This window comes from Pleurodeles waltl, chromosome 3_1, assembly GCF_031143425.1.
Source record: "Pleurodeles waltl isolate 20211129_DDA chromosome 3_1, aPleWal1.hap1.20221129, whole genome shotgun sequence".
Taxonomy (NCBI): domain Eukaryota; kingdom Metazoa; phylum Chordata; class Amphibia; order Caudata; family Salamandridae; genus Pleurodeles; species Pleurodeles waltl.
In genome coordinates, this window is record NC_090440.1 from 1,914,841,738 (window position 1) to 1,914,857,957 (window position 16,220).

Consider the following 16,220-nt stretch of genomic DNA (forward strand, 5'->3'; position numbering starts at 1 on the left):
CTAAAGACCATTACACACACATGCTTCTCTACTGGACTAAATTGTTTGATGAATCTCTCACCCAGCCAAGCACCATGTTCTTACTGCCTCAAGACTAGACAGACTTGACAAGTCATGCCACTCCTAAACAAAATCCTCTGCAGATGCGAATGACATCAACAGTTTTTGCCCTGTCTCCACCCTCCCTTTCCTTGCAAAAATCATTGGAAATGTTGTTGTGGATCAACTCACTAAAGACCACATCAGACAACAACCTCCTAGACGAATATTAATCTGGCTATAATCAAGGGTACAGCACTACTTTAGGTGGTTGGCGATGCACTCAAAGTCCTAGATTTAGGCACCTCTGGCTCTTGTTTAACTTGACTTATCTACAGCCTTCAACACAGTACACCACTTGCTTCTAGTGGCAATGGGTTTCCTCATAGCTAAGAGGAATGTGGCACTCCCCTGGAGGTCAGAAATCCCACCACTGTTATCTGAATGGGCACACGGAATGGACTACTCTACCGTAGTAGATCAAGCAGTGTATAAATCACGGGACTGTCCAGAGAAACATCGTAAAAATTGGGGGACATGGATGTCTTACTCCTAGACTTACCAGTACATGCTTAGTGTTCATGCAAAAATATTAACTCAGGGAAATTCCCTAATGGGTGCGCTCATCGGATGCCATTCAGTACTGCTACTTTTACCTGTGATCTGTATTATGTTTGTTCAAAATCCGATAAATAAACTTGATTAAAAAAAATACAGTAAACAGCTTTATACTCCTTAACATACTCAAAAATTGAATGGTAATTGATGGCATGGTCCTTAAAATGGTTTGGGTCTTTCCTCATTTGCAGGTCGCAGAAGGTAAACATTAAAGAGTGTTGTTCAATAGCGATGGCTGTAGATCAAGGAGTCCAGCAGGGACCTATTCTTGCTTTGACCCTATTAAACCTTTTTATCGAGCCCCTTGGAGTCTTAATAAGAAAATGAGTAATCTACTATCAATATGCAGGTGACACCCAACTGTCACCTGCATATTCATATCACACCTCCAAATTACATATCACACCTTGCCAGCACTCTAAACTGTTCAAGATTGGATGACTTCAAAGCACTTAAAACTTAACTCTTCCAAAACTGTAGTCCTTCTCATTTCCTCATCGAAATCACCACCTCAGGTACAATCCTGGATGGACATGCGCAACATCCTAAACAGCAAACCCACCATTGTTGACAACTCCAAATCTCTAGGAATTATCGTGGATAAAAGATTTAACTTACAATCGCAAACAAACATCATGGCCAACAGTATGGTATATCACTTGTGTCTTTTCTGGGGAATTTGCAGATACATTTCAGAGCAAGATGTAAAAACTGTGGTTCAATCATTAGTGCTTTCAATAATTGACTACTGTAACTCTCTCTTGACTGGTTTCCCCAAGACCCATCTCACTCTTCTTAAATCAGTCCTACATTTGGGAACACAATTTGTCTATGAGGCCAAAAGGAATGATCACATTTCACCGATGTTCTTTACTCTGCTGGCTGCCCATTTAAGACCGGGCCATATACAAGATGGTTTGTATCATTCACAAGACCCGAGGCACATCTACTCCATGTTAATTGGCTGACATCTCAAGCTATGTAGAGGCACTAGACAATCGTGAAATACAGACCACCCCTAGAAACCTCAACCTTTTAAAAAGAATGACTCGTGGCACAATCCCTCCTAGGAAGTACGACCAAAATATGGAGCTGTTTACCTCCGAACCTATGTGCCACCACTTCGAAGATTATATTTAAAGCAGAGGAGCTGAAAGCCCTTCAAAGACATGTTAGCTAACCTCTCCTCCTCACTTTTAACTTTGATGGTGTAGTCAACAGGGATCATTGCCCTGAGTTCTGCTTCACTACTTCCCATTCTGAATATGGCATCAGTCGATAAAATGTCACTCACATTTTATCACTGTTTAAATTTATACTGTATTCCAATGTTCATGGCTTCTTTAATGTACATACATCTTCATATAATGTAATTCAATGCCCTATTTAATGATCTCTTTTACGCTAATATATGAATATCCTATGATTATATAATTTTAGACCTTATACAACAAACCTTGTTTAATGTAAAGCGCTTCACCACGTTTGGGTATTGTCGGGGCTATATAAAAAAAGCATAAATATATAAACAAACACATTCTCCATTAACACACTAAGGATGTTTTCCCAGTGTATTAGTGCGCTGAATTACTTGGCACTATAACACAATGTACAAGTCATAAGTAAATAATCTCTCCTCCTTTAAGCAGATTGCAGCATAACTAAATACCAGGACCCCCACAAGAGTTATTTCACCTTTGCCCCATTTAGCATAGGCACTAATTAAAAAACCCTTTTTTCAGACCTGCCGTGTTCTTAAAAAAAAAAAAATCACCATGTGAGGAGGAGGCAGGGCCCTAGAGGGGTGGGGTTACTTGCCCTAGAGGTACTTCTGCTACCTTCGACCCACCCCAAACCTCTTCTCTCCCAAAAACAAAAGCCTGCTACTGATGTCCTGGTGTGTTTTCACCCCTCTTAATGGACATCTGCTGCTTAGAACCTGCAAAAGATGAGCTGGAAACTCACTCAGTGCATGGATTTCTAGCTCACCTTTCCTGTTACCTTATGATATCAGCTCTTTACTAGGTGATCATGTGACAGGAGCCAAAATCTTGTGAGACACAGTTCACTGTGTGAGTTGGCAGGTCTGTTTTCTGCAGTTTTGAATCGTTGCTATGAGACATTGCCACCAGCCATGTCCCAGTGGGTCACAGAAATGCTTATTATGTGTAGTTGGTTGTAGGTGGTGGGACTAGGACTGGGGTGACCAGATGGCTCCATGTCACCGGGACACCACCTTTCTAGTCCTGGGATTTGCTTTTACATGGTTCATTTTAATTGAGCAAATTGAATCAATACACCTTATAAAAATAATTAAAAGCTATAGTGGCATCCCAGTGACATGGAGTCATATGGACACCCTAGGAGGCACCAGAGCTTACTTTTCTTTATCATGCTTTGGTGCAGAGCAAGGAAGAGAGAAGTGAAAGCAGAAAGGAGGAGGATAAAGATTTGAAAACAATGGCAAAGGGAGAAAGCAGGGATACAAAAGAACCTAGAAAGGAGAAATAATGAGACAGGAAGTTTACAGTGGTGGAAGAAAGAAGAATGAGGTGGGATCACGGCAAGGCATACTTGGTATTCAGCAACTCCAGCATCTAGCAGCACTGGGGAACAGAGTCCTAAAAAGAAGTTTGGGTTTATGGACTGGGGCTCTTCTCCACTGTTATTTCCTCCCAAGCCTGTGTATGATTTGTTCATTATTTGTGGCTAAACCCTAGTTTCAGGATTTGCCTCTTGGTTTCCACTTCTACTGAGCATTGATATGATATATATACATTGTTTGTCTAATCTCTGTAGCACAACTTATTTCAAACGATTATTTAGTTAGGCATGTTATAGAGTGCTACATATCACCCTATGGCTGCTTCAGCTCATTAGTTTGGTCATTGTATGACACAAAGGCAGAAACGCATTTCGAGCAGCCACATGTCGTCCAGTGGTGGAGCCTGTCCCTCAACTGATGGACCTTCTATACTGTCTTTTAGTGTAGAGACTAGCCAGGCACAGAGAGGGACCGTGGGACGGCCATCTGTAACCATGAACCTGACTCTCAGTGTCAGTGTGGGGTGCTGATGTCCCCGGTAGGGGCACTCTGACATCCCTCCGATCACTTTACACTGTCCTCTCATAAATTACTTTGGCCCTCACTACAACCCTGGCGGCTGTTTTGGAGTTTGTACCGCCAACAGGCTGGCGGTACAAACTTGGGCATTACGACCGCAGTGGAAGCGCCGTGGTCGCACCGCCGGGACCGGTGGTTTCCCGCCACTTTTGTCCCGGCGGCAGCGCTGCCCAGGGGATTACGAGTCCCCCTCCCACCAGCCTTTTCATAGTGGTATGAACCGCCATGAAAAGGGTGGCGGAAAGGGGAGTCGCGGGGCCCCCGGCCACGGCCCCATGGTGCTTTTCACTGTCTGCATAGCAGACAGTGAAAAGCGCAACGGGTGCAACTGAATCCGTCGCACAGCCGCAATACCGCCGGCTCCATTTGTAGCCGGCTCCTGTGTTGCGGCTGAGATCCCCGCTGGGCCGGCAGGCGGAAACCAGGTTTCCGGACGCCGGCCCAGCGGGGATCTCAAAATAGACCCCGCTAGAGTGCAGCTGCATTGGCGGCCGCCTGGCGGTTTCAACTTTGCGGGCGGCGGTTGCCGCCCACCAAAGTTGAAATGAAGGCCTTTGTGTCTTATAATCTTGTATTTCTTTTATGCTCCATTACTTTCTTTCTTATATTCTCCTGACTTATGTACTTACTTTCTTGTTTACTCTTGCCCCTCTTAGGCTTTACGCCTGTATTAATGGCCTGCCTTATACTCCCTTTTTTCATTCTTACTTGTTATTCCCAGCCTTAAGTGTCTTATTCACTCTTTTTCTGTCCTATGCTGTATGTTTTTCTCCACTCTGAACCTGACAGCCTCCATTCGGTCCCCACCCTCTTCCTTTCTAGATGGTGCTTTTCTTCTCCCTGTCTTTTTCTCCTTTGATCTTTGAATGTCCTCCTGTCACTGGCGTAATATATACCTTACATAGTTTGTGGCGTATTTTCTCCCACCTCCGCTGTTGTTTGGAGCGCTCATCTCACTGATTTGTTTCAGAGTTTGCACAAATCCTAGAAGATGGGGCTCTCCCCCCACCCAGTCTCTTCATCCTCCTTCTCAGTGGTCTGATGTTTCCTTGCAGGGGTCCTGGTGGGGGACAGAGTGCGTTGTCCTTGGCATGGAGCCTGCTTCAGTACCCAAAGTGGAGACATCGAGGAATATCCGGGCTTGGATAGCCTGCCCTGCTTCAAGGTAACCTCATCTCTCACCAACCACCATTCATAACACCCAGAGTAATAGTCAAAGCCTTAAGACACTGTTGGCGCCAATGGCTTTCCCTCACCCCTCTTGTACTATGTATCCCAATGACCACCTGCACAACACCTCTGTTCTCTGTCCTGATTTCTGAAAAATGCATCAAGAGGAACTTGTGACTTTTCGCGGCTTCTCATTTCTCCCCTCTTCTTTCTGCTCTTCCTCTACAAAGAAATCACCTAAGAACATAATGTAATGCCACTCACCTGTCCCTCAGCACCATGTACAGGCTGACTGGACTTCGAATACATTGCTACCTCTCCCTCCACATACACAGAAAAAGCACTCAATATGAAAACAAAACAACCCTTCACCTCATCAAAATACTAAACATACAAATCCAGCAAAGAAGACTATACCACATTATGAAGCAGTGTGTGAAGTAATAGCTTCCCCAACCCTCCCAGGCATGCCTTACATTGAAAGCCAAGAGTGAACAAGCTTATTTTCACATCTTCAAAATGCACACAGTATAACAGCATTAAAATTGAAGATGTAAGCTTTCAAGGTAATTTTTTTAAGTAATCCTCTCCCCGTTTAGTTTGTTTTGTTAGATGTGGGGGTCAGACAGCTCAAAGTACAGTTTTCTTTTATTATTTAATATTGAAGGGATTGTCTCTTTGTTTTAAAGCTTTGTGGGCAAATGCCACTGAGCTACATCTCTAGTTCTAGCAAAATGATATCAAAATGACACTTTCCACTCAAAGCAGAAATACCAGTCATACAGTGTCATGTCTGTAGGACATATTACTAGATTTCAACTAATGCATCAATATGCTCTAATTTCTCTGGAGTTTGAAAAAAGTCCTACCAATATCACACACCTAAAGGTTGATGAAATGAAGCAGAAAAGCCGAAAACTGACCTCAAAGGAATCCCTTTTTATGGGATAACAAATGCCTTCACTCATAATTTGTGGCATGTTTCATCATCGAGGTGCTGCTACACTCCCTTTGTTGCCATCATCAGGGCTGGAGCAAAATATTTTTTTGGGTTCAGATAATATATGGCGGTATCAGTTTTTTATGATGATATATCATTAAAACTGCCTTAGGAATACACAATAATTTCTGATTCTTTATTTATGGCTTCCCTGACAGGATTAAAAAAACTCAATAGATAGTCTCTGGGCTTTATCACCCTGCCATGTCTCTAATTGCTGTCAACATGTTTCGGTCAACCATCTTGCACCCCTCAGGACCTAAGGCCTTCTTCAGGTTTACAAGATCTCCATGTCTGAGTCACTGTCAGGGTCAGTCAGTAAGTCTTTAAGAAAAAAGCAGACTATGCAAGTACATTACTCTTGGTATGAATATTTTGACCAAAGGATTTTTTCTCTGTAAACCAGAAACCACATTCATAAAACACACATTTACTGTTAGAAGGTAGGTATAACAAAAGCAATGATGAGTTTATAATATGGACTCCCAGACTCATTATGCCCACAGTGTGTGACTACAGGGCGCCACTCCTGCTCCGACTCCGGGTTAGAAGTTGCTAACCAGACAACTTGGTAGGAGATTTTATGTGTGTGTTCCCAAAAAGTACTTCATGTTTTGTGTGCACTGTATCTCGATTTGCAGTGTTTGACATTTCACTTTAAATTAAAAATAAGAAAAAAAGGAACCAAGTATGGTATTGTAACGAATGTAAGTCGTGCCTCATTTCTTTGTGCATGACATGTTATACCTTCATTTTTTTTTGGAGCTGCCAGTTAAATGGATTTGGTTTAATCAAATCTAGATTGTATAAGGGCATTAATTAAGGTAACATGAAGATTTGACTAAATATACAGTCGAATTTTCCTGAAATTGCACAGTTGAGCACAACAGACATTGCCACTCTCACCATCAGGGATCTTATAGATAACTTGGAGTCTATCAGAACCCCAGGTTATGGATGGCCATGGAAAGGCCTGGTGGTGGTCCCATAACTGTATGCCAGGAGATGTTTTTCCAGCATGAGGGTCAAAGAAGGTAATCAGAATCTCTTTTTTGGCAAGGTTTAGTTGAGGAAGTTGGTGGATGTCCACCAAAAGTTTGTCAAAGACGAAGGGGCCATGATTTTGCTTAGAATGCCCAGGAAGACCTGGAAGGAAGATGGGCTGGATGTCATTGGCATAAATATATATATGTGTGTGTGTGTGCACCTCTACCTGAAGGACTATTTAAATACAATGCTTTATATAGGTTAAACAGGAATAGTGATAAATGGAACTCTATGGGAAACCACAACTCACAGCTTTTGGTTCAGAGAAGAAAAGAGAAATTGCCACTATCTGTGAGCTTCCTGACAGGAATGATTTGATCCATCATGATTGAACATTCTTTAGTGTAATAGGCTTACATCACTGTAAGGCATCAGTCAATTTTAAATAGTTTTGTAATAGTTTTTGTAAACTTTTATTGTACAGATTTATACAACTACTACTGCATCAGTGGTGTTTCCTTAAATAGTGGGGAACTGTCCAAGATGGCTCCCAGCCCAGACCTCTAAGGAACAAGGAGCAATACTACATAGATGGTTCACAGCATACTACAGCTTATAATTGGAGCAGCTTGCCAGGAATCTTGGAACATGTAGTTCTTTCAAACCAAATGTATTTAGAAAACGGTATTTTTGTATCATAGAATCTTTATTGATAGATATAAACTTTATCCATATGTGGACCCCGGAACTCTTCAAAATCCAATATTTGTCCATATAGTTAGAAAAACAGGGTGTCATTGCTGAATGAGATGCACATCCCTCAGGAGCCAATCTAAGGAAAGGATTTCTCCGACATCTAGACTGTTGTAAGTTTAAAATGATCCCTGAAAATTACATTGCACCATTCAAAATGTAAAAGCTGGTGACATCCCAATATGATTGAGGAAAATGTGCAGTCAGATAGACTTTCATTATAAAGGGAGGCAATGGGCTCCTGTCCCTTTAGGAGGCCAGGAGCTTCCAGTCCACTGCTAGTTGCCTCTTCCAGTCAGTTCTTTTCTGTTTTTCCAGCTTGTGAGAGATGCATCCCAGAACCCCTGGCAGTTTTCACATCTCTATTGTTTCAGAGAGTTTTCTCTCAAGAACAATTCATTTCAGCATCACTAAACGTCTTTTATTTAAATCTACAGAGTGAACCTGTTTTCTCTATTTCTCATGTTTTCCTGTCAGGATACCTTCACTATTTGTGATATGCCTCTCATGTGGAAGAAATAAGGTGGCTTCAGACCCACACACAGGGTCTCTGTGGTGTGGTGACATCATCTCATTCTTAAAAAAAATGTGAATTCTGCCTGAAAACGTCAAAGAGGACATTAAAGGAAACAGATGACATCAAGCTCAGTGGATACCTTGAGGAAATAATGGTGAGAGAATAAAAGAGAAAAAAGAAGGTTCAGAAACCATGGAGCCAGCCACCTCCCAGAAAGCCTTCACCTCAGAAATACTTCCTCAGTAGGAGGATAGAAGGCGGGAAGAAAGAAAGATACAAAAAACACTCATCAACATCATACTTACCATTGTTCATGATCACCTTAGAGGATGTTGACTTTGAGAGCTTCAGTGCCTACATGTTCGATGTCAAAGGAGGGATTATTGCTGGCGAGACACTATCTCTGGTCGGCCACATCATTGTCGTCAAAGCTCTTGAGGTCGAGAGACCACAAGTTGACGGCAGTTCCCTTGCTACTGAAGCCACCAAAGAAGATGACGTAGAGGCACTGGTCATCATCAGAACCTTCCTCAACATCAAAGAAACACTGCTCGCCATCAAAGACCATTCCATTGACATGAAGACACTCCATGGCTTTATCAGAATTGCCAGTGCCTTTTCTGCATACAATCCACACACCATCTTCTATTCCTTCACCCAGCCTGAATTCTCCTACCATAACACCTAGATCTATCACCCAGATGGCTACTTTTAAGCATACGCTAAGAAAGAGGTTGAGACTCGCAGAGGATAAAACTCAATGCCCTGTAGGCATTCCAAGATTTAAAATAACTTTGGAAGATCCATAACAAAGACACTGACACCTTTTCATTCTGTCTCCTCCCTGCAGTTCCTCTAAGTCTGGGATTGGTCTCACGAAAGACATCTGGAAATACTTTTGCCTCCTGCACCACAAGATACTATCTCACAATTTATAAGTCCTCGTACTCCACGGTGTTGTAAAAGGAGAAGACCCCTTACAAGATCCAAGTCACAATCACCATCCACTGACCAGTCTTTCATGTCCTACAGGCCCAGTTCACCTGCTGCCTCCCCAGTGAGAATATCACCAGTGGATGACAGCAACTTTCCAGGATGTATTGGCATGAGGAGCAAATTAAGTAAACATCTCATTGGAAGCTCCTTAGACATTGTTCTCAATCGTACTAGAAATTTTACAACCTAGAGCCTCTCTGATTCCATTGCTTCCTCTAGTCCCTGGTTTATTGGTGATTGTAGAAGATATGTTTCTAAGTCCAACCATTGTAAAAGCCGTCACACCAAGGCTTCAAAAGAAATATAACCCGACACCACAAGATCCCAAATTCCTCAGGTCTGACCCAAGCTAGATTAGGTGAATGACGCTTCTGTCAGAAAAAGACACTACCCAGAGCCCATGTCTTCTCTGGAAAGAGCGAACAAAAAGATTGATAAAACTGGCAGAACAACGTGTGCCACAGCAGCAGCTGCTCTAAAGAATGCAAGAGCCACTGCCATGCTAGGCCAATACAAGAGGAAAATATGGGATGGGATGAGATCTTTTCTGGACGATATCCCTTACCATCGGCAGCGGGATTTAGAGGAATTGATTAATGAAGGTTCCCTTGTTGCCATTCAGGTCACAAGCAATGTAGAAAGGGCAGAGCTGGTCCCTGCAGGCTATTGTCTCTCTGCGTACATCATTTTGGCTGAGACTAACTATCTTAAAAAGGAGATACCCAACAAAAAGCTATGAATGCTCCCTTTTATGCTGCAGTCCTATTTGGCCAACATGCAGAGCAAGAGATGTTGAGAATAAAGAATGAAACAGAAAACCTCAAAGCTGTAACCCGAGAAGAGAGGAAACACTTTTTTCAGATAACAGCACATGAAAAAAGTACACTAGATACTTCCAGTTAGGTTTCAGTACCCTGGCGAGTTGTTCCAATAGCAGCAGCAACGACATCAGCAAGCCCAGAAGTACTCATATCAAAAGAGTTCTGAAAATCCAAACAGTCTTCAAGATTGAATACGAGGCCTTTGCAGCAGTGCATACAAAAATAGTCACAGAAACCGGACAATTGGGATGAGCAGTTGACACTGACTCTACCAGCAAAATAGTCTCTAGCGTGGTGGTGTAGATGGAATAATCCTATGCAGGGGGTTCCTTTTCTGCAAGAAATACCTTTTAAAACAACTGCCAGGGTTGCATCGTTAACAGGACGGGGTTCGCACATACATCGTCTGTCAGTACATGGTAGATAGACTAAAACAGAAAAGATTTCACTTCAGTTTTTTAGAGTTACAAGTGGTGCCCCAGATCTCAAAACCCTTCTCCCATCCCTGAAGTCAGATAGTGTCCTGATTTAAACAAACACTACCTCTACGATGTACTACCTAAACAAAGAGGGGGGCACAGATTAAGGACACTCCTAGAGAGACAACAAATTTGACTGTGGGCTCTACCAAGAGACATAACCCTCAGAGCTTTACATATTTAGCCCCCCTCAGTCACCAGCAGACTTCCTCACCCGGTTTTACAAAGAGTGTATAAGACATATTCGCATAATGGGTAGCCCATCCAATAGATTTGTTTGTGACAGCTCAAAATAAAAAATGCCGAAGCTTCACATCCAGGGTCCCAGAGCTGAATTTAGTGGGGAATGTCATTTTAATAGATGAGTTGAAGAAACGTCTCAGTGCCTTTCCACTGATTCCACATTGCCCAGCGCACTGCTGAAAATAAGGAACATAGTCGAAAATGGGTATGGTAGCACTAGACTGGCCGAGACAATGGTACACAGACCTTCTCTCCATGCCAATCAGGCCTCACAAGAGATTATCATAAAAACCAAATCTTTTCACCAGACTTTAGGGACGGATTGCACGTCTGAACCTAATATAATTGAATTTGGCAGCATGGCGGCTGTGGGAAGGCAGTATGGACATTTACATCTTCCACCTTGAATGGAGAATGCAAAACAGCTATCCACAAAAGCACATTATGCAGTGAAGTGGAAGAGATTATATATATGGTGCTGGAACAATGTACATGATCCAATTTAATGTCAAGAGGATGTCATTATACTTTATCTCCTGCACCTCAGCCAGTCAGAGTTGAGTTCTAAATCTACCTTGTTGCAATCACAGCCTACAGAAAGAGCCCAGATTAGGTTTCTTTCTTCAAGAGTATTTTAGTCAAAGACTTCCTGGAGGGCCGAACACAAGTTTACCCCCCTGTTCGACAACCATCACCCTCTTCAGACCTCACTGTAGTCTTATCCAGATTATTGGGACCCCTGTCTGAACACATTCATAAGGCTGCACTGTAGTATTTGGAAAACTGCATTCTTAGTAGAATAACCTCTGCTAGGAGAGTAAATTAAATCCAAGCCCTCTCCACATTAAAGCATATCACAATATTTCATAAAAAAGTACTCATGAGGATGTATTTCTCATTCTATCCAAGGTAGTACCCGAGTTTCACAACAAATCTGATAATAACATTGCCTGTATCTTTTACCAGTCCTTCCACACAACCGGCAAGAACCCTTCACTCTAGATGTCATGCGTGTCCTACAGTGACAAGGCAAAGTTATTTGAAAATCCAAACAACTTTTTATTAATTGTGGACACATTTATCAGGGATATGCAGCAGTCTATAGATTGTTACTAACTAGCAAACAAGCCTCTTCCAAGTGGGTTGAGAGCTCACTCAACTAGGGGTTAAGCTGCAACTACAGCCTGGCCTGAACAATGTCCTATTAGCAAATACCTTCAAAGCGACTACCTGGAAACGTACATATATTCACAAGATACTACTGTCTAGACTATGATACGTGCTAGAGTTGGTCAGGCCTCTCCAAATAATCTATTTGCCCACAAACTGCACTATAGAAGACCCTTTTTATTGGGCTGTTAATTTTCTTTCTTATCCTCAAGAGCTGCATATGAAAATAATGTTTAGCTTTCTACTATATTCTAATGCTTATGGCTATCAATGACGAGCCTGTGACACAGAAGAAATAATTCTTAGTATTCCTGGTTCTGCATCGTGGGAATCTTCATTGAATTCATACATGCCCTCCCCAGTTAGGTTATCTCAAAGTGGCAGCAGTCTGCTTTCACACCTTTGTAATAAATTCCTGTCCGACTGAGATGTTTCCTCTATGATAGATGTTGCCTGCTTTTACATTTAAAATGCTACAGTATAGTTTTCAGGGATTATTTTAAACATAGAACGATCTACATTTCAGAGCAAATCTTGCCTCGGATAGGGGTTTCTAAAGGGTGTTGCATCTAATATGAACAGTGGCACCCTTTGTATTTAACCATAGAGACAAATATTGAATTTGAAGTGTTCCGATGTCCAGGCATGCAGCAGGGAAATATTCCAAGGTGTATGTATTTACTGAAGATTCCTATATTGCAGAACCAGGAATACAAGTAAGTAACCATTTTTTACTTTGCATGAATGCCATCCTTGTGTTTGAACAGTCTGGTCAGTCTTAACCAGGATAAAGGTATACACTGCTTTTAACGGTGGCCTGTGGCAGACACACCCCAATGAGTTATATGTGAGTAGTAACCTTGGTTCACAAGCAGGAAGGCCCTTATTTGACGTTATGGATTGTGCCACAGCCTCGCTGGTGGAATTTTGAAAAGTAGGTTTTCTGGGAAACCATCCGTTAAAGAAGCAAAATGTATGGATTCGCTGGGTTTAATTGCATGGGATGTGCATACTGTTAAGGCGCCTGCATTTATGTGCTTGTGCACTTCAGTTTCTGAGAGCTGTCTGCCAAAGTGCTCTATACCAGATGCCACCAACGTCCTTCAGGCAATAACAGATGCACAATAATGCACTCTTTCAAGTATCTTGCTTATTTATACTAGTTAAGCTTATAGATGCTTGTGCTATGTTCCCACCACTCTGTGATGACCATGTCTGTCTTACCCTTCACGCAGTCTCTCACAGCCAAACCTCTTTCTTCCTCTCCTTGGTTCTAGCAGTCACATCTACCTAGCTCACCTCTCAGCACCCTGTCTCTGACAATCACACGCCTCAGCACCTCTCACAAGCCTATCAACTCTGACAACCATACTTGTCGTACTCCATCTCTCAGCTACTCCTGTCCAAACCTCTCTCCGCCTGTCTGAGAATAGAAGTATTGGTTAACATGCCAGCAACAAATCCCCCCATTTCAAAATGTATGGTGCATTTCCACTGCTCCTACTCTAGCGAGCACACCTGTCCCACTAAACCATGCTTTCCTTGGTATCCTTTGCCCCTGCTCCATAGACCTGTGTAAAGTGTGACTTGCCATAATGTCCTCCTGACAGTAGTGTCCATTGTTTGAAATATCGTGTGGTTCAGAGTGCTCAGAAGATACCATAGTGAGATGGATAATGCCATAATGAAATGGGAGATCCTATTGACTGATTCATCCCTTCTCTTGCAGGTGGTGGTGAATAAAGGGAAGGTGACCATTTCTACTGACAGAAAGGTAAAATTCCCTCGTCCTTCAAACAAGGCCCGGTCTGTGTTTAGTTCCCGTCAGGAGAGTAGCTGCAGCCTGAGAATTGCACTGTTGTGAGGGTTCATTGCAGACTTGGTGGTATTCTGTACTCTAAGGTTAATACTCCAGCCTGAGAGTAACTGTCCAAGAACAATCTGTTGTGAGAGTAGCACGTTTTCATGCGACTATCGCCGTCTTTAGATTATTGCTGTATCTTGAGAGGAATTCTATGCAGAAAGTAATGCTCTTTCTGGAGGGTGGCCCCGGCCTGAGGTCAATGCTTAACTTGCAGGTAAATCTCTCACTGCAGCTTAACACTTCAGCTGATGTGTCTGCCTGAGCATGACACGTGGGCCTGAAATGTGGGCGCTACCTTGAGAACAAGGCTGCATCTTGAGAGTAAAGCTGGAACCTGAATCAGGAATTCTCTAAGCCGAGAAGAATGCTTCAGCCTAGCTCTAATGCTCTGGTCTGAGGGTTACCCTAGCTTGATGCTATCACCATGTACTGAGCTGCTAGCCAAGTCCCAATGTAGCAAGTGACATCCCTTTTCCTGAGGATAACACTGACGTGAAGATACCACTCTGTCTGAATTATAGCATTTTTTTCATGATGGAAACCTGAGCTGCAGACAACACCCTTGAGCAGTAGGTGGGGTACCCCAGCTGGAGGCAGCCCCCCAGGCTAGCAGGAAATCAGCTAGAACAGCAGTGATGCCTGCAGGTGAGTCCCCTCAGAGCATTTCATTCTTCGGACTGCAGATGATCAACCAGGCTGAAAGGTGGCCCCCTTGGCTACATGCAAAGCCTCCCGAATGTATTTGAGGTTGTCAGGCATATAGTAACACCCCAGGCTTCCAGTGATTACCAGGCATGCTACTGTAGGTGGGTGACTTCCCATTTCTGCAGGTGATTCCAAGGACTGCAAGTAATGACCCAACGCTGCCTGTTGTGTCCAGTAGTGGCATATGAGGCTCCTGGCTTTCAGGGACACTTTACGTTTCCATCTTAGTTTTTGAGTTTTTATTGTTAGCTTTGATCTGACCTTTTCCTTACATCACTTTCAGACACTGGAAAATCCAAAAAGGGTGAAAGCAATGAGGGCTCGCTCCAAGGAAGACAGGTGCACTGTGGTGATCATCGGCACAGGTAAGGTGGTGATCATATGCAGAGAAAAGGAAATGATCACGGCATAATCGAGGGGGTGGTCATGAACTCTGGTGAGGAGAAGATCATAGAGAGAAGTTGGAGGATAATTAGAACAGAAGAGGGGACGATCATTGGCACATTTGAGCGGTTGATAATGGGCACATGGGAGGTGTTCCTTCCTCTCACCTCTTCTAAGGTGAGGAAAGAACATTCATCAGAGATGCCGAGGGGCTGAGATCGGGTGGCATGCATTATGTGTCCACTTCTAGAGTCATCCACCAAACCCATATCTTCTCTCTCTTCATACTTTAAGGTCCGGCTGCGCTCGTTTGTGCTGAAACACTGCGGCAAGAAGGCTTCACAGGAAGAATTGTCATGGCAACCAAAGAAAAGCATCTCCCCTATGACAGGACCAAACTGAGCAAGGTACGTGGGATAATGGACCCACTGCTACAAACCCCTTACTGTGCTTACTACTGGGGGGAATTGGACGTGCAAAAATTATGAGTTCCCCACTGCCAACGGTCCTTCAAGCCATTGCAGCTCTGCCCACAGCCAAGTCTCTTACGCTAATTCATTGAACTCCACACAGCCATCCCTCTTACGTCATTCTTTATAACTCCCCATAGCCAGCTCTTCTAACCTTTTAGATCTCTTCGAGGGCCACTGATGTTATGCCAGCCCCCACAACTTTCCAGCTGCCAGAGATCCTACAACATTCCTTACAAATCCCTATAGGTATTATCCTACACCATTCCATAGACAATGTACTGCACTCAGCTGCCTTTTGGCTAGGTCACACTATAGACGTACCATGTGCATACAGAAATCCACCACAGCCCTCCCTCCTACACCCCTCTTTACACCTCCCCATAGCCAGCTCTTCTACACCTACAGTTCTCCCTCCCACAGCCAGTGCTACTATGCCATTCCCTGCCACTCCCCAACAGCCAGAGGGCGCCTCAGCCCACAGCTGTACATCGTTCTCTACAGGGTCCCCAAAGCAAGCATTGAGAAACATTACTTAAATATAAAGCGGATTTGCAGCTTATATCAATTATGAATGCACATAATGTGCTTATTTCCTCATTTGCGCTGATTTCCTCAAACTGAAAAGCAATAGTCTATCACAAGCCAGTCAGATGAATAACCATGTCATTCAAAGCTAGCAATGCCCAGTATTTTCCCTTCATCCTATTATATGCAAGTGTAATTGAGTAATAAATATTATTTATTGTCATGCAATTTAACGTCCTGTATCATCAAGAAGAGGGTAAGCTGGGTTTAATATGAATTGAGTTTTTATACAAACTGCAGAGCTACTGTTAGTAGCAAGGGCCGTTTTGATGTGCACTGTGATATACTAATC

The 16,220-nt window shown here is 43.1% G+C and overlaps 1 protein-coding gene across 2 annotated transcripts in view; it reads left to right on the forward strand.

Moving 5' to 3' along the window:
- Positions 1–16,220, forward strand: part of LOC138285763 (apoptosis-inducing factor 3-like) — a 328,578-nt gene that overhangs the window by 142,365 nt on the left and 169,993 nt on the right. For both annotated transcript variants that reach the window (XM_069226119.1, XM_069226120.1), the window contains 4 exons: positions 4,837–4,946; positions 13,647–13,691; positions 14,770–14,851; positions 15,165–15,277. In XM_069226119.1, the coding sequence (XP_069082220.1) occupies positions 4,837–4,946; positions 13,647–13,691; positions 14,770–14,851; positions 15,165–15,277 (350 nt within the window). The remainder of the gene's footprint in view (positions 1–4,836; positions 4,947–13,646; positions 13,692–14,769; positions 14,852–15,164; positions 15,278–16,220) is intronic.